We start from the raw sequence: 23,262 nt of genomic DNA, 5'->3' as shown, positions 1-23,262 counted from the left end.
TTTTCTTTATTAAATTATTATTTTAAACTGAAGAACCCATGAACTCAAAATTTTAATTTGAAGAAAAATAATAGCATTAAATAAAACAAATTACAGAACTTGTGTTAATTAATCCAATGTTATACTTTTTATAGTGTATTTTAGATATCTGGATTTGGCACTAGTTTCAGTTAACCACGTGCCGTATATCAATATTCATTTTCTAACTGGGCAAGAGGTCAAATAAGATTACTTTTGAATTACTCATCTATCGATTTTCCTCATACCAGCGTATTATTGTATTCAGGACTTGGTATCCGCTGTTGTTTTTCCTGCAGGAAGAGCTGGAGAACTTCCCTCTGCCAACCATCCACATGTGTCAGACAGTGCTGAACCAGACCCGGTACATGTCTGTGCTGCTGATTGTGTGTCAGGACAAAGAGCAACACAAACCGGACATCCATTTTTTCCACTGCGATGAGGTTGATGTGAGTCACTTTGATTGCTGGACTTTGGCCTTGTTCTTGTCCATTAAATGTTCATTCATTAACAACATTCCTTTCATGGGCCTGAGTTCATTTTAGTTCATGAAGATTTTTTAAAAGAAATGTATAACTCAGAGTATTATAAAATGTAACATTATTATACAGACATAGCTTTAATATTTTTTAAAAATTATCACTGAATCCCAATAAATAACTTTAGGATGCAAAAAACCTAAGTTTCCATCCTATAACCATGAGAAATTAACTCTGATCTCTAATGGGGTCAAAAATAAAGTCCCTGGAGAGTCATTCCAGGACTTAATTAAAGTTACACATTAGTAGAAAAAATGCTGTTGCAGACTAATGCAAACAGTTTAGATTCAATCCAAAGTTTAGCCTCTCCAACACCAAATCAAAAACTGCACGTTTAGGCTCATAAGCAACCACCATGTTTCTTATATTTTCTAATCCAATGTACACTAATTTTAACCTTTTTTAATTTTTCAAAACGAGTCTCCACTAACTTGGCATAGTAATATCCTCAATATTAAAAATACTGTGTAGCGTGGAGTAGTGACAGATGTCCCACTCAATCAAGGCTTTCTAGCTGTGAATCATCTTATTTTGTAATTTCTTTAAGCCCAGGTCAATTATATTTTGTTGGTACATTAGAAAAAAGTGGATTAACTTAAAAAAGATTAAAATTTTCTTTGGTACATACCTAACAGTAAATGTATCTTATGTTTTGAATTTTAATTAATTTAATATTATTTCTATTTTCCGGCCTAATTTTTTGATTTTATTATGTGGTTGACAGCAAAAAATTATAGATGTAAAAAAACTTGTTATGATCAAAAGTACACTGAGTGACCTAGATTCCATTCAGGTGTCAGCATTCTTCAGAAGAAAAGAAACTTTGACACACATTAGGACAAGTGTTTGAAAAAATGAGATCATTGTGTCCTGAAAATACCTGAACTTTAAACCAGTTTGAGGTGGAAAACTCTTAATAAAGCTGAATGTGTGGCATGATTTCCCTTGTCCGTTCATTGTATTCAGGCTGAAATGGTTCATGCAGACATCGACAGCGCTCTGGGAGACACCAAGCATGGAAAGAACATGAGACCTCAGACTCTGAAGTGAGGAAACAGCTACAGATGTGCACATTTTTGATGTTTTTTTCAAATGTTTGCTTGATAACTTTGTATTTTCTTCCTTTTCGTCTTCAGGGTGAACCAGGAGAAAATGAAGCGCCACAGAGAGACCATCCTCCCCCCGCCAGCCCCCAGGGGCCCTCCACCCCCTGTGAAAGGACGGGTGTCAGCACCTGTGAGCATGCAAGGTGAGAACATCCTCATTCTTTGAACGGAACATGCAAACTGCAGCAGTTTTATTCTGATTTTGTTTGCGACCGCTTTCAGACAGACGATCTTCAGGACAACACGACTCAGAGTTTCAGGAAAACCTGCCTCAGCGCATAGAGAAAGACGTGGTGAGCATCCTCGTGTTGCACAGCTTACATCATCACAGTTTAGTCTTATTTTTGCGTGTCTGTCTCCTCCAGCAACTCCTCAATTGCGCTCTGGATGACATAGAGATCTTTGTTGCACGGCTGCAAAAGGCCGCAGAGGCCTTTTCCCAGCTCAATCAACGCAACAAGAGTAAGAAGAATAAGAAGAAAGGACCAGCAGGTCTGTCTCCCTTTCTTCTCCAGTGATGGCATGAATGCAGTGACAATATAAATGTATTGCTCACAATGCCATGCTCATGTTGTTTTTGTCTGTTTTCTGTGGCCAAGGACTCTCATGGAATGATGTATGTGTGGCCGGTTTAGGCTTCTTTGAGTTGGGATTCAGTAAAATTGATACTCCTCTGATGACATAATATAAAATAATTCGCATTTTTACTATTTTAAATGAAAATATTTAGAATAATATCAAATCTAAAATGTTGAACTAAAATTAAAAGTAAATAGATAGTATTGATATTACTGATACATGGTTTGATGCCCAACACTGACTGTGGTGCTTATTCATTTATTATTTTAATTTAATGTGTGTTTTCCACAGATTTTGTCTTTGTGTGCACTTTGAAACCACTTTAGTGTCTTAAAGGTCTTGTGAGGTTCTATTCCTGAAAATGTGTTGATGCTCCACATATAAATTCCTTTTTCCCTTTCATATATGACGATTTTTAGTAAAGGATCTTGTGAAGTCACAACCTTTTGTCCACCAAGCTGTTTATTAACAGGCCGTAATGGCCGCTCTAAAACTTCGCCAGAGACGAAAACATGACTTTGAACCCTGGCGATTAACTGAAGCTGGTGAAGGCGGGTAACTCTGGAGTCTGTGTGTGGTCACTGTTGCTCTGCTCGTTACAGAGGGCATGCTGACCCTGCGAGCCAAGCCCCCCTCTGAAGCAGAGTTCATTGACAGCCTGCAGAAACTGAAGCTGGCCCTCAACCTCTTGGTGAGCTTTACAGCTCTGAACCTAACCTTACCTTTTACCTAATGCTTTCTCTTCATCGTGTCAGCACTGTTTGTCTTTCTCCCCCCTGCAGGCCAAAATGAAGAAACACTTACAGAACCCTAACTCTGCAGAACTACTTCATTTCCTCTTCGGTCCTTTGGAGTTGGTAAGGAGTCGCTCCCAAACTTTCCATCTATTGTCAAATCGTTCACATTTTTTTAACTTGCTCCTGATTCACCTCAATTTGAGTAAAAAATAGTCATAAATGTGCAGTTTTAGGGTTAAATTTGTTAACATATGCCCCCCATTAACAGAAAAATGCCACAAGAACATGTTAAAAACATTGGAGTGGGTCTTCAAGCATATTTAAGAAGATTAAGGATGTCAACACTGGTTCGTATTATACTGAACTTTAAAAATGAAGCTAGTCGGCACATCAAAAACAAACTGAATTGACAGAAACAGCACACTATTTTCATCCTGCACGACTCATTGTTTGTGCATTTTCTGGGCACCACACCCACCATCGCTTGTTCCACCCTCGCCTGACTGGACGAGCGTGGCTTTCATTCTCTGAAAAGGTTCATGATTAAACTTTACCAGGCCGCAGTGTTATACCGACATGTCAACAGCTGTATACATGCTGGACTGTGTTGTATAAAGTTGAAAGAACAACACTCAAAATGGAGCTTGATAACTTTGGAGTCAACATGGGCTGTTTGCTCATTAGTGCTTAAGATGTGATTTTAGGTTGTTTCAGAGGTTATGGTGGATATTTATGCTTATACGTTTTTTCTGTTTAGGTGCTTATTTTTGGTTGTTGAACGCTAATGCTAAATTTGGTTATAAAGTTTGTGCTTATTGCAGGTTTTGATAGCTTCTCTTGAATAAAATCAAGAAAGTTATACACATGAAATTGTAGAAATATGCAAAAGTACTGATGACAAAAATTGTCTTTCTTTACATTCTTTACTTTTTAACATCCGCCTTTGTACTAATGAAAGTCATTTTAAAGCTATCTTTAACTTTATTCAGAAATCTACTCTAAAATTTTCTTCTAACTTTAGTTTGTTGACTATAAATACTCAAAATCTTCCATTCACATGACCTTAGCTCTCACTAACCTCATCATTGTGATCACTCTTGAGCCACCTGCCAATATAATCCCTTATCTCTGACCTCATTTATCCTGGGCTGTTGCACTTCTGTCCCATCCTCATGTTTTTTCCTCCCAAACCTGTACAAACCCCATACTTTCCTTGTTTACTCATTTTGCATCTTCCACATTTCTCTTATCTTCCTAGTTGGACTTGTCTGTTCATCTGGAGGTATACCTCCTCCCCTCACATACCTGTGTGGCTCAAAAAATGATTACTAAAGCATCACACATTTATTTTTCAGCTTCAGACTAATTATGACAGTTTTCATCCTCAGAATGTTCCCTGCAAACCCTATAACACTTTCACTATAAAAAGTTACAACATCACTTTTGACGGGTAATTTTTACCCAATATAAAATACCCAATAAAAAATAATTTTCATAAAAAATTGATCAAGATACGACAACTTATGATAAATTAGTTTTCTTTTATTTTAAGCTATGTTTTATGCAACAAAGTGGGGAAAAGGGGAATAGAAAGATCCTAAGAACATGCTTGAAAATGACTGAAAAAGTAGGAATTTGAGAAGTTAAATTCCTAAAAATATAAATAAAGATACTGTACACTTGGCCTTTGGTCCACTCATTCCTGGGACATGTGAGACTTTACCCAGGGACCCATGACTCTGAAGACATTTTAAAAAAATGTAAATAATGTAAATACTTTTGCTCGGGTGAAAATCACCCGGCGATAATCTTCCTCGGTATCATAAAACAGTTGAACCTCTGCTCATTGTCTCCTAAATACACAATATTCAACATCAATGTCAACTTTTTTGCAACATTTTCCCATTTCAAAATCTCTGAGCTCAAATTCCCCACTCTTCATCTTCTTGATCTTCTTCTTCAGTTTTTATAATCAAACTGAATGATGTTGTTTTTAATGTGATAAATCTGAATGTGTGTTCAGGTGCTGCAGACCTGTGGAAGTCCCGATCTGGCCCGTTCGATCATCTCTCCTCACCTGTCTAAGGATGCTGTTGACTTTCTGCGGGGACACCTCACTCCCAAAGAGACGACTATCTTTGAGCTGCTGGGAGACGGATGGACCAAACCCAGGTGCGGTGCTTTGCCGCTGGCCCCGTCGCCTCTGCCTGCCGTGATATGTTGCTCTAAGATCACTTCTTGAATGTTTTGGCGACTCTTTCCACTGCAGAGCAGAGTGGCCCAGGGATCAGTGTGCTCCTCCTTATTATCCAAAGTTTCGGAATGGCTGGGAACCGCCAGCAGAGCTCTTTCTGACAGCGCCGTGGGAGACCGAGGGCCCGTCTGGGCAAGTCGCCGGGCAACTTGGTGGCCAGCATGGGCCTCCCTTCAGCCCAGAATATAGACAACACTCAACTGAAGATGTAGGAGTCTTTGTTTGGAGCTCACTTAACATCTGAACTATATCAATAAAAATAATTATTTTCTGTGTTTTTTGTTTTCCAGTATTATGGAACTTATTCCTCAAACTCGTCAAATGGGTAAATAAAGAAGATTTTTTATTATTCTTAAAAAAAAGACATGAAATAACAAAAAAATGATCTTTGTCTTTCGACAGCTCCTACAACGAGAAACCCAACAATCGGAAATTTGCAAAGATCCGCTATAACTTCGTAGCACGGAGTGCCAACGAGCTGTCGGTGCTGCAGGATGAAATTCTTGAGGTTGTCATGACAAATTCTTTTCATCCCTATCATTATCTTGATTGTCCCTTCAATTATAATGCTACTTTTTCTATTTTAACCGCCTTATCTGTCATTTGCTGGTAGCTTTCACGCTGATGTATTTGAGCTTCAGAGAGTGACGTAGAACATGTATGTCCTGCAGGTGTTAGAGGACGATAAACAGTGGTGGAAGCTACGCAATCGGAGTGGACAGGCTGGCTATGTCCCATTTAACATTTTGGATGTTGTGAAAATCGAGGAGCCAGACGTTCACTACCAGGTGATACATCATATTCCCAAGAAAGCATTTACTAAGATCTGAAAACAGCAGAATATGCACTTATTTCCATAGTCATCCTTCACATAATCAAATTGACCTATAGGCTACGCCCTCATTGCTTTTGTTCATATAACAGTATGCTGTACGTTAACTACACTATGTTGATATACTTTTTATTACAGCTCTGCATACTTTGTACTTTAACTTGCTTTATTCTCAACCAACTGATTATTTCCACGTAGCTGGAAAATATAGTCTTTAAGTAAGATTAATTAGTCCCAGATAACAAATATGTTGATTACCAGTCAAGCTTGTGGGTTAAAAGTACAAAGCACAGAGACAACAGATAAAATTGATGTTGACAGTGCGTGAAATCCATCACGTAGTCATGATTACAAGTCACAAAAACCAGAATATTTAATGTAACATACAGAAGTTAAGGGTATTGGGGATCTGGGACTCAGAGGGGTGCAGTTACATGGGTTTATTTAAATAAACAAAGCTGGAAAACCAATTAACTTTACTGATTTAAAGAGGAAAAAACATCGCTCAATGAATTACATCAACTTTTAAAAAAAATACATAATTTTATGGAAATCTGTTAGTTCCAGTCACTCCTTTAACACTCTCAGTTTGCTGCTGCAGTGTTTTTAAGGCCTCACACATGTTTTGTTTTTGCCCCTTAGGCAAAATTGTGAAACCCAATTGGTGTGAAAGACAAACCAGTTTTTCTTTTTTTTTTTTTAATTAATAGTCTCTTAATGACAGAGTTTGTTTGTATCTGCATGTCGTAAAGAGCTACATGTCTCCACGCTCTGGATCTGCGAGCCGAGAAGACAATTTCACCAAGGGCATCGTAAAAGACAAAGGTAGTGAGATGTTAACAGTAGAGGATATAAGTGCAATTTAAAGCATTTGTTGATAATGCTCGTATGTCTGCAGCAATGGATGAGGTCAACAATGAACTACTCAAGAAAATCACGGCCAGCAAAAGCCAGCCGCCCAGACTGGTCCACGTGAAGCGAACACCGAGCACGCAACTGCCCCTCACCTCCGACTCGAACCCAGAACAGGTGACAGCGTGGCTCAACGCCAAGGGTTTCTCAAAACCGTAAGTGTCTCATGAAGCTCGTTAGTCCTCCCGTCCAAAGACCACAAAAACATCATCAACCCTCATCAACACACTTACTTTTCAGGGAAACTTGAATAATATCTGTCTTCTAACATTCATAACTCAGGCTCAGGTGAAACCATTTAATGTCTGCAGTACGTTTTCAAAGATGTCTACAGGGAAATTAGCACAATTTGGACAAAATATTTGCATTTTTGGCCAAAGTACTACAACACCGAACCATATGCTTTAGATTTTAACATAGTTCTATCGTTTTTGCTTTTGTTTATTGCAGTTTATGCTAATATACAGTAGAAGCCACTTTTGCCATTTACTTTATAGGTTAGTTAAATACAAAATAACTCATTTCAACTACATCCACCTCTAAATATTCATGTAGTTTCTAATTTTATTTTAAGGAAAAAAGTGTGATATTTCAAGTAATATAATAATAATGGAATCATTTGGAGCAGGGTCAGTTTAAAGGGTTTATTCGTGTAGTTTTCTATCACATGACAAATCAAGGTGTAAAGTTTCCTTCTGAATCAAACCCAAAGTGATCTGTCCTGCTTAGCTATCCTGCAAAAACTTCATATAACTTTCAAATAAAAGCATGAAAACTGACCCTTTTTTGTGTGATTGTGCTTTCTGCAGGACTGTGGATTGCTTAGGAATCCTGACCGGAGCTCAGCTCTTTTCCCTGAATAAAGAGGAGCTGAAAGCAGTGTGTGGAGATGAAGGTGGACGAGTCTACTTTCAGGTCACTGTGCAGAAGGAGCAGTTAGAGGTGAGTGTCACTCTAAATACTGTATGTGTGCATGCACACTTCCTGCACATCTGTTTTAAAATGACAGTGTTTGTCAGAAGGTTATTGTAGTTTTTTTTAATGCTAGTGTGAGAAATTCCCTGAACCTTTCCTTTGAGGCATTTCATGGACAAGTTAGCACTGGTTCTTTAATCTGAGCTTGTTGCTCTCCACTGTACCAGAGCTGCACAGCAAAGTCAATTAAGAACAGATACTGTGTGTTCTTAAGGAGAAGACAAACCATTTTGATCAACTAAATTCTATTTTCTGCAGAAATCCAATGGAAGTTCAGAGCTGCAGGAGATCATGAAGCGGAGGCAGGAGCGGATCGACTCTGGCGGCACAGACTGAACCTGTTGAGCAACACAACACCCTGCGGACATTTTCCTTCCTTTCAACGTGCAGCAGCTTACTAAACCAATCTACTTCTTGTTGTAATCTAAGAAAGAAAATGACCAAATACCTTGTACATTAATAATTGTATATTTATTTTTTATCATGTGTGCGCTATTCATTTCAAAATGATGTCACGTTTAACCCTAAATCTTCAAATAAAGACCTGCCGAAAGGATGAACATGGGAACTCATGTACAGTTTTGTTCACTTGTTTGTGTGCATGCTTGTAGCGCACTTACATGAGAAGTGTGACTGATGGTAAAAGCAAAGCGGCGATATCTCAACTGTTTACAAATTACTCGGTAAAATAAGTTAAATCTTTTGCTGTTGCATTTCCAAATCAGTGCCAGAATGTTTGAAACATTCATGTATAGCCAATTCTTTTCATATTGCTGTTTACAAAAAAGGAAAAAATATATATAAAGACATAAATAAAACATGTTCTGTTTTATTACAAGCAGTTTTCTGAAGCAGTCTCATCCTGGTTGGCAAAGGCCGCTTGGAGCTAAGTATTATTGAACATAATTCTGCTGTTTTGTAACAGATTTTGAACATTTTTGAAGAGCACAAAGTAAAAATATATATTTTGCATGATGTTATTTTCAGCAGCCCAGACAGACATTTAAGTCAATGGGGTTTAGCAGCATGAAATTATGCAACGTTAGGAAGAGAGTTCGCTGTAGTGTTCTGATGTTAAAGAAAAATGAAGAAAAAGGGTTGTAAATACTGTGGAACCCAATGTTAACATATAACAATAAATACTATGTAAACAATATCTTGGTTTATTATTTCTTTATTTGTTTTTGTCATGACAGTATTATGAAAGTACCAGAGTAGGCAACACAGTGTTTTTCTATGTGTATTAAAGGAAATAAACGAGTTTTTCTGACAATTTCACAAAGTAAAAAATTAAAAATATTAAAAATCTACACAGTTTATTTTCGTGCAAGTATACACTACTCAAAGAAAGCTAGGAGATTTAAGACTTTCAGGTGAAATTTTGGACCAATGTGAGTCCATTCAATCATATTATATTGTTAAGTAGTACATTCAATTAAAATAAAGTTATAGCAGTATCTATGAACTTACAGCAGTGACAGATAAAACATTAAAAACTCATTAACTTGTCATGTTTGAGCATCAATTTTCAGAGAGCCAGTCGTATTTTGTGCTGTTCACCAGCAAATCTGTCTGCTAACATGATCTCCCACCATTAAGGAAGTTAAGCTAAAGCCATGAACTCAAAATGGTCAAACAAAATTTAGTTAAATCCTCAAATTTCCTCTGAAAGTCAAAAATCCTAAGCTTTGTGAGTCAGGAGTCTAATTATGCTCCTATCTTATAGCTGTAATTGTTTCAAGGTAAAAATTGCTTGAAATCATCCCCTCTCTTTTCACAAATTTAGAAAAAAATGACAAAAACAACTCTAACAATTACATTAAATGAACACCTATGCACCAGCAGAAAGTCCTTTCATTTTAGCACATGCAAAAAGGAAAGATTATTCCAGTAGGAACACAGGAATTCTTGAAGGCTAAATTGTGCTATCTGATTTTATGCAACATAACAAAGATCTCTCCTTCCAGGTCCATTTTGTCATTTATGAAGGTATGCATCGAGCCACAGATCCCCTGACTTTTTCAGAGACCTAAAAATAGGATGAAATAAAAAAATATTGAATATACATTTAAAAAAAACACTATTGATCTGGTAACAATTATTAAATCAGTGCAATGACTTGATTCTGACATTCATTACCTGACAACATCCACCATGCCGTTCCACAAGGATTTCATTTCATAAGGAATTCCATGTTTCTCACACAGTTCACGGACCTGTGGCGCCACCAAGTGGTAGTTATGCCGCGGCATCCTGGGGAACAAGCTTAGAAGACAAAAAAAAGTCTTTACACTTTTTTTTACCTTCTTTGATTATTTAATAACACAAACTGAAATCAGACACCACAACAAAAGCTAAATCCTGAATCGCAGCAGCTTCACTTACTGGTGTTCAATTTGGAAGTTGAGGTGTCCAGAGAACCAGTCATTGAAGAAGGACTGTTCAATATTACAAGTGGACGTCAGCTGAAACAGGAGACAGGATGTAAATGTAGAGCAGTGTTCATCCTCCATCACACAGATGTCACTTTTTATCATTTAGAAGGAGGATAGGTCTAAAGAAACAGGCCTCAAATCAAACTCAAGTTTCATTTTGCTCCTTTAGAAATGCCCCTAAATGTATGGAAAGCCATTTGGACAAATAACTGGTTTGTATTGCTCATGTAGGAAATTTCCCCTCTCCTTTACTTTTATTTATCAGGTGTATAATTAACTAAACTTAACTTATGTTTTGTTAAAACAAAATAAGCACTATAGCCATTGTGTTCATTCTTACATTTAAAGTATTTACATATAGATTTTGATGGTTTTATACAAAAAACTTTTTTTTTTTTTTTTTGGGGAAAATGTTTAATTGCCCAAGAAAAAACTGATACATGCCCCAGTCAGACAATAGCTCTAACTAACCAGTGTGAATATTAATCTGTCGGTTGTTATCAGAAACACAAAGGACACTAAAGTCTTCCAATATTGATCATATAGAACTGGATAAAACAACTGTGAAACATGGTTCAAACATAGTTTAAACCAAGATAGTCCCATTTTTTTCAGTGGAATCTGAGTTTAAACCCCCTGAATCTCTTGTCTTTTGTTTTGACTTAGATCACAAGCAAATATCTTGAAATTCTTCATCCCATTCAGGGTTAGAAATAAAGATATCAATAACAAATAGCTTCATGAGACTTTCATAAAACAAATGCAAGAATTTAAGTGGCAGAATCACAAATAAGTAGTTTCATTTATGACACATTTATTGCCTGTGATGTTATAATTTCTACTTAGCTTATAAAGACTCAGACCCATTTTTTCTTCAAAATAAAATTATGTAGAAAATACCACAAACCAAACTGACCATAGAAAACCTTTCAGATGTCTTTTTGTTACACTCACTCATCTCACTAAGGGTCCTTATGGGTCAAAGAACGATGCATGCTTTTATTTTGAAGTTAGTTTAGAGACAGGAAGTCTTTTTTTGGTTTGGGTTTTGTTAGATGCAATGTTCTGTTTGTGAATTCTGAATAAATGAGTGGACGCCAAAGCCACACGGTTGTTTTATCGTTCGGTCAGGATGGCTTCGCTGGGACTTCTACTGAGCCATAAAACACTCTCTAGTCGTCATTAAGTTTATTTGAGTTCAGAATTCAAGTGAACTACACAAGCAAATTCATAGAAGATGAAAGTTTAATGAAGAAAAATGGTGAAACTATGCTCTGAGGAAAAATGCATTACCTGTGAGGTCATCCAGTCTTGTCGCTTCTCGTACTCCATCTCCATAGGTATATGGCTCATTTGAGTTACCCACACAAACCAGTGACTCTCTAAAAATCTGTAAAATCAAAAGGTTTCACTATGAATTTCTGTCTATGCTGGATATTAAAAATGGTCGAAAATCAATCTTGATGATTGAAAGATATAAAGACAAACAAGAAACATACTAATTAATTTTACCTGGCAAACATCTGGAGTGCAAAAGAGCCCCAGAAGCCATAAAGAGGTACGAAGCAGAAATAGTAGCGGAAGTAATATGTCATGGCCCAGGACAGGTCCTTAAAGACAAAGAAAATTTTTATTTTAAAACTTTTTACTTAAAGAAACACTTTTGTTTATTGTATGTAGTAGAGTGAATGGATAAATTTCTTGTAAAAAAAAAATCACATTGAATGAAAATACTAACTTACCACCCAGTCACGGCGGGTAATCATGGTGTAAAATATATTGAAATTGTAGAATATTGGGATGAGTAGAGGTGGACCCACTAAAAATACAAGACAATGATTATTTTCAAACACACTGGCATGATTTTTAACCTTGTTAACAACTATTCATACCAAGGAAGAAATACTGATGTTGGCGATTGTAGGGCATTTTCTTGATCTTTTTTATTCCGTACTGTAACAAGGAATAAGTAAGTGAGTAAGCTGTAAAGCTCCGTAAACATAAGAAAAATGGCTTTGAAGAACTTGCCTCTACTGGTTGAGTGTTTCCAAGTACGAAGACGTCCATCACGTTAATATCAGGGTCCTTCCTGAAGATATTGGGTTTGGCATGGTGCTGGAAATGTCTGTGATTCCACCAATTGGCCGAAGCTCCCTTTTAAAGAAAAATCGCAACATCAATAGTGCTGCCACAAACGATTATTTTAATAGTCGACTAATCACTGATAATTTTTCCAATTAGTCGACTAATCGGGTCATGCGCAAACTGGATGTAAAGCAAACATCTTCACCATCATTAGCTCTAAACTAACTAAAAACTAGATATATAGCATTACCTGCAATACTGTGAATGCTGTAAGCTGAATTTAGCCATTGAAGATGCTAGTGCTGATAGCTTAAAATGCTGACATTGATAACTAAAATCACTGAAGATAATAGCTGAAAATGCTGAAGCTGATAGCCAGTTAAAGTATTAGTTAAATGCCAAATTAGCCTAAAAAAATGAAAAAGCCTAAATTAGCCAAAATAGCTAGCATGCAGCTGAAATATTAGCTAAACTTCAAAATAGCCTAAAAAACAAAAAAAAGCCTATATTAGCCAAAATATCTAGCATGCAGCTGAAATATTAGCTAAACTTCAAATTAGCCTAAAAAACAAAAAAGCCTAAATTAGCCAAAATATCTAGCATGCAGCTGAAATATTAGCTTAACTCCTAACTATTCAAAAAAATTAGAAAAAAGCCTAAATTAGCCAAAATAGCAAGCATGTAGCTGGAATATTAGCTAAACTCCCAAATAGCCTAAAAAATCTTAATAAATGCCAAAATATTACAGAAAGATAGCATCATGCCATTATAACGTTCAACTTTACTACACTATGACTCAATATAATATAAAGTAATGTCTAATCGACTATTAAATTAGCCGTCGACTATTTTAATAGTTGATTCATCGTCGCTTAGTCGACTAATCGTGGCAGCCCTAAACATTAACTTGTGTTTTCTAATAAAACTAATAAACATTTGAAGGAAAAGTTACCTTTAACTGTCCAATGACAAATTTGTGTACAATGTGATTCCATTTAGACTTCTTAAAGACAGATAGGTGCCCAAAGTCATGCTGCAACCACCCTGCCTGTGCCTGTAGGATTCAACATGTTAGAAAAAATATAATTCTGACATCAATTAGATAGCTGTATTTAAATTACCTGAGCAATTGCCAGCAGTGTCGCACACAGGAAAGTCATTGTCCAGCTGGTCCCCCAGTAAAGAACAGAGAGCCATGCGAGTGCCTCCAGCAGTATGATGTGACCCAGATGGAGGAGGAAAAACAAAGGCTTAGCCTTAAACAAACCATCTTTTTCTGCCTGGACTCGAAGGGAATCGAAATCTTTTATTATGGAATCCTGGAAAGCACAAGACACAAAGGATTGTCCTAAAAGGCTAGAAACATGAACGTTTTTTATGTAAGATCAGAAACACAAAAGAGCTTCAACTCCTTGAACCTGAAAAAAAAAACTCACATTCTTTTCTCTGTCCTGGCTGGGCTCTGTTGCTGCCAACTCTCCAATGTGCAGAGGCTTTAGAAACTTTTGTACAAAGTCCTGATCTGGATGAAAGGCAGCAAACACCTCCTGAAAGGAAAAAAAAGTACCCTATTTTCATTTGCAGGGCCTTCTTAAATATACTTTTGGTTTACTAAGTTGTATTTGCTCATACTAAATGACAAAAATTGAGAAGTTGTGCAAAGTATGTACAAATGTTAATACCTAACTTACCATTAAACTGGATCACAATCAAGTATAAGTGAATTTACATCATTTGTTCTTATCAATATTTTTTTTAACTCAGAATAATAAAGTTTTAAAACTAAACAATGTGTGAATATCAGCATCTATGTCTCAAACAGTTACAGTGACATGACAACAGAATGTATTCTTAGCTAACAGGTCATTTTCGGATACAAGGGAAGCTCTGTGTAAAGGTCAAGGTTAGCCTCATCAAGGATATTTGCATTTATTAGCCTACTACAAAAAAATAAAAACATGGTACAGAAAACCGATGATGGTGACAAAACAGGAAACTTTGGACTTTGTACTGCTATTTACTAATTATATTTACTTAGTGCCAAAAGAAGACAATTTTCATTGTGAATTTGCTTTTCAAATATATTTTTAATTTATGCCATGCTGCAGTAGTTGTAATGGGAGAGTGGATTTATGTATATAGATATGTTTCATGATTTTTACCACAGAAAAGGTAAAAAATGGAAGGCAATCAGTTTATCTTTTATTTTACATTATGTTTGGAGTCGGTTGTGAACCAGCAAATAAAATATTGATTTTCTTTACAAAGATTTTACTCTGTAATATGTCTCATTCTGAACCACTAACATTTTTCTTTTTTTTGACCCAAATAGCTTGCCATACTTTAAGGGCATTATGAAAAGTGTGAATAAAAATGTCAGGTTTGTAGCAATTTTTCAAGGTTTTTAAGTGGATTTTTTTTCATACCAGAAGCACTGACAGTTGCACTATATATATACAGTAAATCATAATTTAGAATATTGTTTTATACTGTGGTGTGCTTGCTCTCTAGTAGAAATATGCCAGATTAGTAAAACTGCTAATCCTTCTTAGTCTACCAAAACCCCTGCACAGAATGCCTACTGTCCCAATAAAATTTGCAGCAAAAAGGGGGTTCTATTGTTCTGACAACCATGAAAAGATGAAAAATACTCACCGTGGCATCCTCTCCAGCATAGTGGTTGATGACTCGAAACCCCCCTGGATGCCTTTTGGCCCAATTTGTGACGTTGTAAACCTTTCGTTTGACCACCAGCCACTGATCATTCCTGTTGCTGTGCTTCTGCACCTCCTCCCAGGTGAAAAAACCTGTCCCTTTGCCGCTGACCGGCTCCGTCTGCTGACCTCCACCTCCCATCTTCACTGCTGCAAATCCACCTGCAAACTAGAGGAGCCTGACAAGATTCCCACTGGAATTATTGTATGAATTGATCAATAAAGCTTCCTAAGAGGGCATGCTGAGCTAGTCTGCAAACATAAGATATGAAGCTTAATAAAGGAAAACAATGAGTGGGTTGAAATAATTATACGTTAATAGCTTAGTAAACACAAACATTTCTACTAATAATGAAATAACCCAGCAGGATCTGCATCTGTGCATTGTAAAGTGTGTCATCTATGGATTTATTCAGGAACAGCAGAGAAACGGAAGCTGCAGCTGTTACAGCTTGCATATATTACAAATATTTCACACTTACAGCATCCAGTTTTTGACAACTCTCCTCGGGCTTCAGTCACATCACCAGTCCGGCATAAGTGCACTCCTGTGCTCGAGGATCCGTTTTATAAACATGATACAATATTTTTTAAAAAAAATCAGCTGTCGTCACCGATGCTCTGGCCCCGCCCTCCCTCCATCCCTGCGAACTTCGAGCAGATCTTTCGAGGTTTTCTGGCCAATCGGCGCAGCCGCAGCAGGCCTTCATCCTGGAACAAAGCCACGGCGACATGGGTCGGATGCTTATGTGAATGCAAGGCAGAACATTCAGAGTGGGCTTTGCGGGCCGGCTCCAGGAGGTGGTGCTGCTTTCACAGCGGGATCTTATGTAAAGAGACCTGCAGGTTACTGTAGATCGTTGGCCTTTCACACCGAAAGCTTTTTTTCAGCTCCAGCTCATTCCGACCCGGATCCTCCAGCCTGCAATTTAGATGTCATGTACAGTCCTGCACCCCGTGAACAGGAATCTGTTTCAAAGAACAACCCTGCTGCTAGCATTTCCAACGACCATCTATCATGATCAATATTATCTTTGTGATAAGTTATTCTCTTCATGTGCACTTAGGTCATTTTGAGCCAACCTTTTGTACTTTGGTGTCAATTTTTCTCTAATAACGTTTGAAATGTTGGTGATTATATAAAAAAAAATCCCCTTATTTTATGTATTTATCCCCTTGAATCAGGGGTCTGCAACCTGCTATTCCGGAGTCAAATCATTTGACCCCTCCGATGTGGCTCTCTGGTTAAAGTAAAATAAAATATTTTTAAAAAGTATAACTGTAAAAAGTAAGTAAGCAATAAAATAAATAAAAAAATGCTTGATTCAGCTCATTTACAAACATTACGTTTCAGAAGCTTTCTTGACATATTTTTGATTGCCAGATTTTCTATTTTTAAACAAACTCACGGATTTGAAGTGTTGTTTAGTTTTAGGTTTGCACATTTTTGTCTGAAAATTTAAAATCTAATAATGATTTGCTGCATTGAGATGATCCTGTGACACTGAATGTCTTTTATTTTGAAAGGAAGTCATGTGAAATCTCAGACCAATATATATATATATATATATATATATATTTATATTTAATAAAAAAAGCTTAATTTTATTTAGCCAAAAACATTGGTTTAAAAACAAAGTAGTGTCTCATTTTCATGAAAAAAAAGAAAACTTTGTGACTCTGGTTGAGTTGTTGTCAGTGAGATATTGACCCAAATGGCTCTTTAGGTGTTGAAATTTGCAGACCCATGCCTTAAATGTATGGCAAGCTGTTTCAACAAATTTCTTTTTTTTTTAACTATGGTTCAGACAAATCCAGCCAATGGGCCAAATGTCGCCCGTGTTCAAAATGTAATTGGCCTGCGAGCTTCTTTCATGAATCCAACAATATGAAACCCCAGCATTTTCAAAAAACTGTGTGGTTACCTAATTTACATTTTGTTATTGCAAACCTGTGGCAACACTGTTGTGCGACTGTTCTAGCTCATTAGCTATGCTTCCAATAACTATATAATTACACAAATTGGAGTTGCGATACTAAATTTTCTTAATGGAAACACTAAAATAAAAAGTATATTTTTTTAAAAATTGCATTTATTGAAAAAAATAGTTTTTGAGCTTGGATGACCTGGTTTTTAAGGAGTAACGAATTTGAAATATTTCGCAAACTGCAATGGAAACTAGGTTGGGCGATACTGAGCATTTGTTTATAGATCTGATACCGATCAATATCACCAATATCAAAATGTTTCGTTAACGGGGTCGTTATGACATGAACCTCAAAATCTCAATGGTTTAAAATGCTGTGAATGTTTTTTTGTAAGTTTTCCTTTTTTAAATTACCTGATAAACATAATAACAGAAGACAATATTTTAATTAAATGGAAAATAGTTTATTAAAATAAAAACTTCTTGAAATTAAATAAACAGTGAAGAAGTGAATACAAAACCAACAAACCAAAAGAAACAAGTAACTATGATGCAAAATTAAATCCAAATGTTAACAATTAAAACTGGTAGGAATATAAATAATTGTAATTTCTTAGCCTTTTACATAGACCAATAAAAACAAGTGAAAAGTAACTTTTTAAAAACAACTCAGCATTTGAACAGCGTGGAAATACAGTAGAGTGCATGCTGTCTGCTTCCATGCACAGTGAGATCTGCTGCTGAGGACTGGTGAGAGGGGTGAGGCATTGACTCAGCTGGGTCCATTTTGCTGATACAGAAAAGTTTCAAACAAAAGTGAAAGTATCAATCCAATACTGATACCAACTTGGGATCTATTTTGGATTGATCCGCCCAGCTCTAATGGAAACACTTTTTGCTTATTAAATGCTCTCCTTGTTTGGAACTGTCTGCCCTGAGCCCTGTGGGGGGCCGGAAGAGGTCCCACAGCATTACAAAGTAAGTGGAATTGTTGGATCCACAAAAAAGTTTTGTGCATATGCGTAATGGAAATGGAGCAACAGAGGGGCCACTACTTCAAGGACAGGCTGAAATTGGTATGTTTTTTTTAAGGCAAGTTGAAAACAAACTATGTTTGCCTAATATGTCAAGAAACTGTTCAAAAGGAGTTTGTAATTAAAGGGGACTTACAGACAAGGCATTCTATCTACGGGAAGCTAAGTGGGACAGAACAGTGTGGAAAAGTTGACAGTAATTTTATTCAAAAACACATTTATATGTATTTGAAGAAGTAAAAAGTATGCCAATGCAAAATATGATCATTAGTTCAACTGCATTCATTGTTATCAGAACAGTTCAAAGATGCAGACTGAATGGTTGATCTTCAAACATTTTCACTTTACCAAATCTGTTCCTCTTTGCAAAAAGTTCGGACACTTCTGCTAGAGTTGATGAAATGAATATTAAATCATTCCTTAAAAAAAAAGAATGATTATGAATATGGTTCTATTACTTATAATATTTATTTTTCTTTCAAGTCACAATTATTCCTCTAAAATTTGATCTATTCATGCATAGATTTATACCCTTTATATTTGTCCTCTCCAGTAGTTTTGATTACTTGAAATAAACCTTCTCCAAGGTAAAATTTTCCCATGTTGTTGGTTTACGTTTAAAGATTTACTCCAATAATTTGTATTTTTAACATGTTCTTCTCTTGTGATGGAAGACATATATGAAATAATTTAAGATTGAAACTGCATTCCTGAGTATTTCTTTATTCAAACTGTGATGGATCAGGAGCAGAAATAGCCCCACAGATAGAAAAAGCTCAGATTTATGATACATCAGCTGTCTCCCTGCTCCTCTCCAGTTATGATGCATACACGTGCAGACAAAACGTCTTCATTTTCTCCGTTTGAGGTGGTATCTGACTCCAATTTGTACAACTGGATAGCTTTGATATTGCTTGTCAGCTTTTATGCTACGCTAATGTTAGCTTGGGGTTGTGAGGGGCTGTAAGCTAGCGGGAGAGAGTGTAAACAAAGGCATGATGGATATCAACGTAGACTAACGTCCGTGCTGACAGTCTTACAAAAAACTCAGAGGCAAATTTCTAATGAACTTCTGCTGAAAATATGTTTTAGAAAACAACACAGGTTTTTAGATTTTGGCTAGAAAATTTATTATCATGATAAAACAAAAATAAAATACTGGGAATAATTCTACAATAGATTAAATACAGTTAGAACGGGACTTTAATATATGTTTGAAAAATAGTGTTCCTTTAAAAATATAAAAAGTATAGGACAAAACATGTGTGTGCCTTTAAAATGTTGTTCATAGAATTAAATGTGACATAAATATTACATTTTGAAAAATAGAAGAAATATTAAAGTCAACACTTTATCATGAATTTGTAATACATTTTTTGATTTTGGTTTTTTAGAATGTTTTTTTTAGTCTTTATAAATTATTCCTTACAATATTTTTGTTTGCAACAGCTTATTTTATCTTCATACATTTTCTCCAGAGTATACCTTGAAATTCAACACTTTCTTAGTTTTACACTTGACCACATAGTAAAGCTATATTTGTGGAGAAGCTCTTCTGAGTTTCTTCTGACTCAAACCAAAAAAAAAGAAAGAAAAAGAAAAAGAGCAGGTAGTGATACTTTGGAGCTCGTTCCACCTCACACCGTCTGACTTCATTTACATTGCACCACATTGTACCTGACGGCTGAAGAGGTGAGGTCATCTTTAGCGGATGTGTGATGAGTCAGACTGTAAGGAGGTTTTTCAGGTTAATGTTAGGAGTTAATATACTAAGGTGTTTGTCATATATATGCAGACATATATGATGACTGGTATATTTTTAAAAATAGTTCTAAAATATTTAATGAATGTAAAAGTAAATATAAATCCTTCATTTTTGCTCTCAAAAGTTTATTATTTCCCTTTTTCAGGTACACAATTATATCATTTATAATCCCACTCTAAATTTTCTAGACATGCTTTACCTGTTACCTAAAAAATGTGTTGGCTTATGCTGTTAAGAAGGAACAAGTGGTCAAAGCAGTGTTTATTTGAGTACTAATAGAACATAAACTGGTAATAGTAGCTTAAGTTAGAGGTTTAACACAAACATATCCAGGAAGTTAATTGAATAGATCCTATGATACTTATCTATATAGTTACTTGGATGTGTCAAATCAGTGGTAGTAAATTTGTTCTTCAATACATCGATCAACATGCTTAAATTACAACAACTTTAATGATTTGGACTAATTCTAATGTTTATAAGAAAAACACAGTTTAATTGGATGGATTTTGTGAAGATGGAAACAGAACGGGACTTCTTTAAGGTGAAGTTTGTCATTTATGGAGGTATGCATCCAGCCAGAGATCCCCTGAGGTCTTCAGCGAGCTGAAAAAGAAGGTTAAAAAAAACAGGTCAGCTCATGAATAAATTAGCAGCCTCTTTGTCAGTTAAACATTTGATCTGTTCGTGATAGGAGACAGCTGATAGCCTGCCTGAAATGCCTAAAGACACAAGCTCAATGTTTCTGTTCACGTGAGTAAGAATATGCGTGTTCTTTCATGTGAGTTATTACCTGACAACATCAGACATGGCCCTCCATAAAGTTTTTATCTGGTAAGGAACTCCATGCTTCTCACAGAGTGCTCGCACCTGTGGAGCCACCAGGTGATAACTGTGACGAGGCATTCTGGGAAACAAACTGAAACAAAATGTGTCAATTAGCACAGAACCAACACTTTATCTGGCTCTAGAAGGCATTCATAATTACTAGTCTGGGTATCAAATTTGTAGAGAGACTAATAACAAATATTGGGTTCCCATCAAGATACACCATTAAAAAGCTGTTTTTATTATTACCAGTTTTATTACTCTGTTTATTAAGATACATTTGTTGAAACGGTTTCATCTACATAAGGGTGGAGTCTTGAAAATTATAATTTGACTGTGTTTCTTGGTTCGTCTCAGAGACTCAAAAACTAAACTTACTGGTGTTCAATTTGGAAGTTGAGGTGTCCGCTGAACCAGTCGTTGAAGAAGGACTGTTCAATGTTACAAGTGGCCTGGAGCTAAAATAAATTGAATAGAAAAAGACCGGAATGAATGAGTTCATCTATTCAAGTCCTTCTTTCTGAATCTGTACGGTGGAATACATGTATGGTAAAAAAAACAACACAGCTGCAAGCAGTAAACAAAGTCATTGCTTATATACGTGATTGCCTTCTGAACAAGAGGAAATAAGTTTAACAAACAGTAAACTTGAGAATTTTAAGGTTTTTAATTCTTAATATATTTTCTATTTGTCCTTACTTATATTTAGGGGTTTAACAATTAACTGATTAATATATTTATGGAAAACCAACAGTGGGCTTAACTTTATGAAACTAAAATGTGAATTGATTTGCCATTAATTCTTGTTTACTAGTTTGTTTGTTCAAATATTTTATTCATGCTTGATTAACACAAGGAATCAGAAAACTGTAACCTGGACTGTTCAGTATTTATCTCCGGGTCCCACTGGTTGATTTTTTGGATAAAGATGTCCTGGATTGATTTAAGGTCTTCTGACTCGGATCGTTCAAAATAAATCAAAATGGAAAGTGAAAAGATCCAGCAACCACAAATATTGAGTTGAACAGTTGAATCGTCACAACCCTACTTACATTTGCACATGCTGTTCCTAATCATTTCCAAGCAATCAATAAAACTCTACTTGATTTTAGTCAATAATCACTACATTTAATGAATCAACTGTGACCTTAGTATCTCTGTGACCTTTTTTTTTGTCTTATATTGTCCACAATTTAAGCTTGAAATAAACCAAATCAATCAATATAATCAAGTGGAAGTTAAAAAAATCATAGAAGTTAAGTCACAGTTTAAGTCCCATTAGTTGTAAAGCACTTAAGCGTGTGTAATTTGTTTTGACCCATCACGTGGGGGGAACGATCTCATGCAAACACGGGGACCATTTGGTGGTTTAACACCCCCCCCCCCCATAATGCAGCGAGGAATCGGGTTCCACTTTTTGAGTCTTTGATGCAACTCAGCTAGTTTTTAAACTCACGACTTTCCACTCTCTGGGCGGACACTCCACTGGAATGACTGAATGTCCTTGTGATAAAATGTACAATTCTGATTTTCTTTTATGAATAAATAAAATAAAAAAAATGTACAAAACATGCATCTTAGGGAAATGAAACATTAACTGCAGGCATTCTTCATGTTTGTTTTTTCTTGAACATCTTTTTTAAGCTGTGACAGGGAGCATCTCTCTGTCTGATGTGTTTTGTTTAAGCTTCTCTCTGAATTGCTCCCTTCTTTTCTCTTGTCTTAGAGGTAGATAAAACAGATGTTTGAAGCATAAAGAAGCAACTACAATGACAAGCACAGTTCAGCTTGTCTAGTAAAGCAAACACTTAAGAGCTCTAAACAGTATTTGAGTTAAAAGAAGGTTTACCATGCAAGATTTTCTCTTTATAAAATGTCAGTTTTTACTTTTAATGCTTCTGGTCTTCTAGTTTATTACGGATATTTGTTTTCTGCAAAAAAAAATCTTGCTCAAATACCTCCCTAGGATTTCACACACATGAAGCACGAAAATATGGTAGTTGCTTGATATTATATGTAGGTTTCATGAGACACTGTCTTTTTTTAATGTTTTACCTGTGTGGTCAACCATTCCTGACGCCTCTCGTGATCAATCTCCATGGGCAAATGGTTCATCTGAGTCACCCACACAAACCAGTGACTCTCCAGGAACCTGTAACATATATATTAGTAAAGAATGTGACAACAAATGTGATGGTCAAGTTGTTTTTTTGTATTTCTTTGATCAGATTTAGGACAAAATTAATTTTCTTTTTCATCTAACATGTTCTTATACTTACACTTACCTGATAAAGATGATGAGTGCCACTGAACCAAGGAAACCATAAAAGGGGATATAACAGTAGAAAAAGCGCAGGTAGAATGACACGTACCACGTCAAATCCTTTGAAAAAGAAGATTTTTTTAATAGAATTAATTGTTTTTTAGTCAGACTACTAGTGACAGGTTCATTTAAATTCAGCTCAAATATGGATTTTATTTCAGAGTGCTCTGCGTCTCATAGGTTGACATCTTACCACCC

At 36.0% G+C, this 23,262-nt stretch overlaps 3 protein-coding genes across 5 annotated transcripts in view; 1 reads left to right on the top strand and 2 right to left on the bottom strand.

Annotated features, from left to right (window-relative positions):
• eps8l2 (EPS8 like 2) overlaps positions 1–8,520 on the top strand; it is a 25,587-nt gene extending 17,067 nt beyond the window's left edge. For all 3 annotated transcript variants that reach the window (XM_024280845.2, XM_024280844.2, XM_036212352.1), the window contains 15 exons: positions 1,524–1,603; positions 1,694–1,806; positions 1,886–1,956; positions 2,029–2,155; positions 2,845–2,933; positions 3,025–3,099; positions 5,003–5,151; positions 5,249–5,441; positions 5,524–5,558; positions 5,636–5,741; positions 5,905–6,021; positions 6,818–6,890; positions 6,964–7,132; positions 7,787–7,919; positions 8,211–8,520. In XM_024280845.2, coding sequence (XP_024136613.1) covers positions 1,524–1,603; positions 1,694–1,806; positions 1,886–1,956; positions 2,029–2,155; positions 2,845–2,933; positions 3,025–3,099; positions 5,003–5,151; positions 5,249–5,441; positions 5,524–5,558; positions 5,636–5,741; positions 5,905–6,021; positions 6,818–6,890; positions 6,964–7,132; positions 7,787–7,919; positions 8,211–8,288 — 1,608 coding nt within the window. In that variant the 3' untranslated portion in view covers positions 8,289–8,520. The remainder of the gene's footprint in view (positions 1–1,523; positions 1,604–1,693; positions 1,807–1,885; positions 1,957–2,028; positions 2,156–2,844; positions 2,934–3,024; positions 3,100–5,002; positions 5,152–5,248; positions 5,442–5,523; positions 5,559–5,635; positions 5,742–5,904; positions 6,022–6,817; positions 6,891–6,963; positions 7,133–7,786; positions 7,920–8,210) is intronic.
• Positions 8,521–9,110: 590 nt separating this feature from the next.
• On the bottom strand, positions 9,111–15,837 carry LOC112151777 (fatty acid desaturase 2). The gene is made up of 13 exons (XM_024280846.2): positions 15,669–15,837; positions 15,128–15,365; positions 13,909–14,019; positions 13,594–13,791; positions 13,425–13,526; positions 12,416–12,541; positions 12,280–12,340; positions 12,130–12,206; positions 11,900–11,997; positions 11,681–11,777; positions 10,338–10,417; positions 10,092–10,217; positions 9,111–9,981 (listed from the first exon to the last, which is right to left on the bottom strand). Exons 2-13 carry the CDS (start codon positions 15,326–15,328, stop codon positions 9,930–9,932), a joined length of 1,329 nt encoding a protein of 442 aa, XP_024136614.1. The 5' UTR covers positions 15,329–15,365; positions 15,669–15,837; the 3' UTR covers positions 9,111–9,929.
• A 4,325-nt stretch (positions 15,838–20,162) lies between these two features.
• Positions 20,163–23,235, bottom strand: LOC112151779 (fatty acid desaturase 2-like; the record flags this gene model as incomplete). The annotated part of the gene is made up of 5 exons (XM_036212139.1): positions 20,163–20,519; positions 20,707–20,832; positions 21,120–21,199; positions 22,797–22,893; positions 23,027–23,235. Coding segments are annotated over 5 exons (564 nt in total), but the record flags the coding sequence as incomplete, so codon positions are not given.
• Between the last annotated feature and the right edge of the window lie 27 nt (positions 23,236–23,262).

The sequence above is a fragment of the Oryzias melastigma genome, linkage group LG6 (genome assembly GCF_002922805.2).
Source record: "Oryzias melastigma strain HK-1 linkage group LG6, ASM292280v2, whole genome shotgun sequence".
NCBI classification, from domain to species: domain Eukaryota; kingdom Metazoa; phylum Chordata; class Actinopteri; order Beloniformes; family Adrianichthyidae; genus Oryzias; species Oryzias melastigma.
The sequence above is the reverse complement of the archived record's forward strand: the minus strand, read 5'-3'. Positions and strand labels throughout refer to the sequence as shown.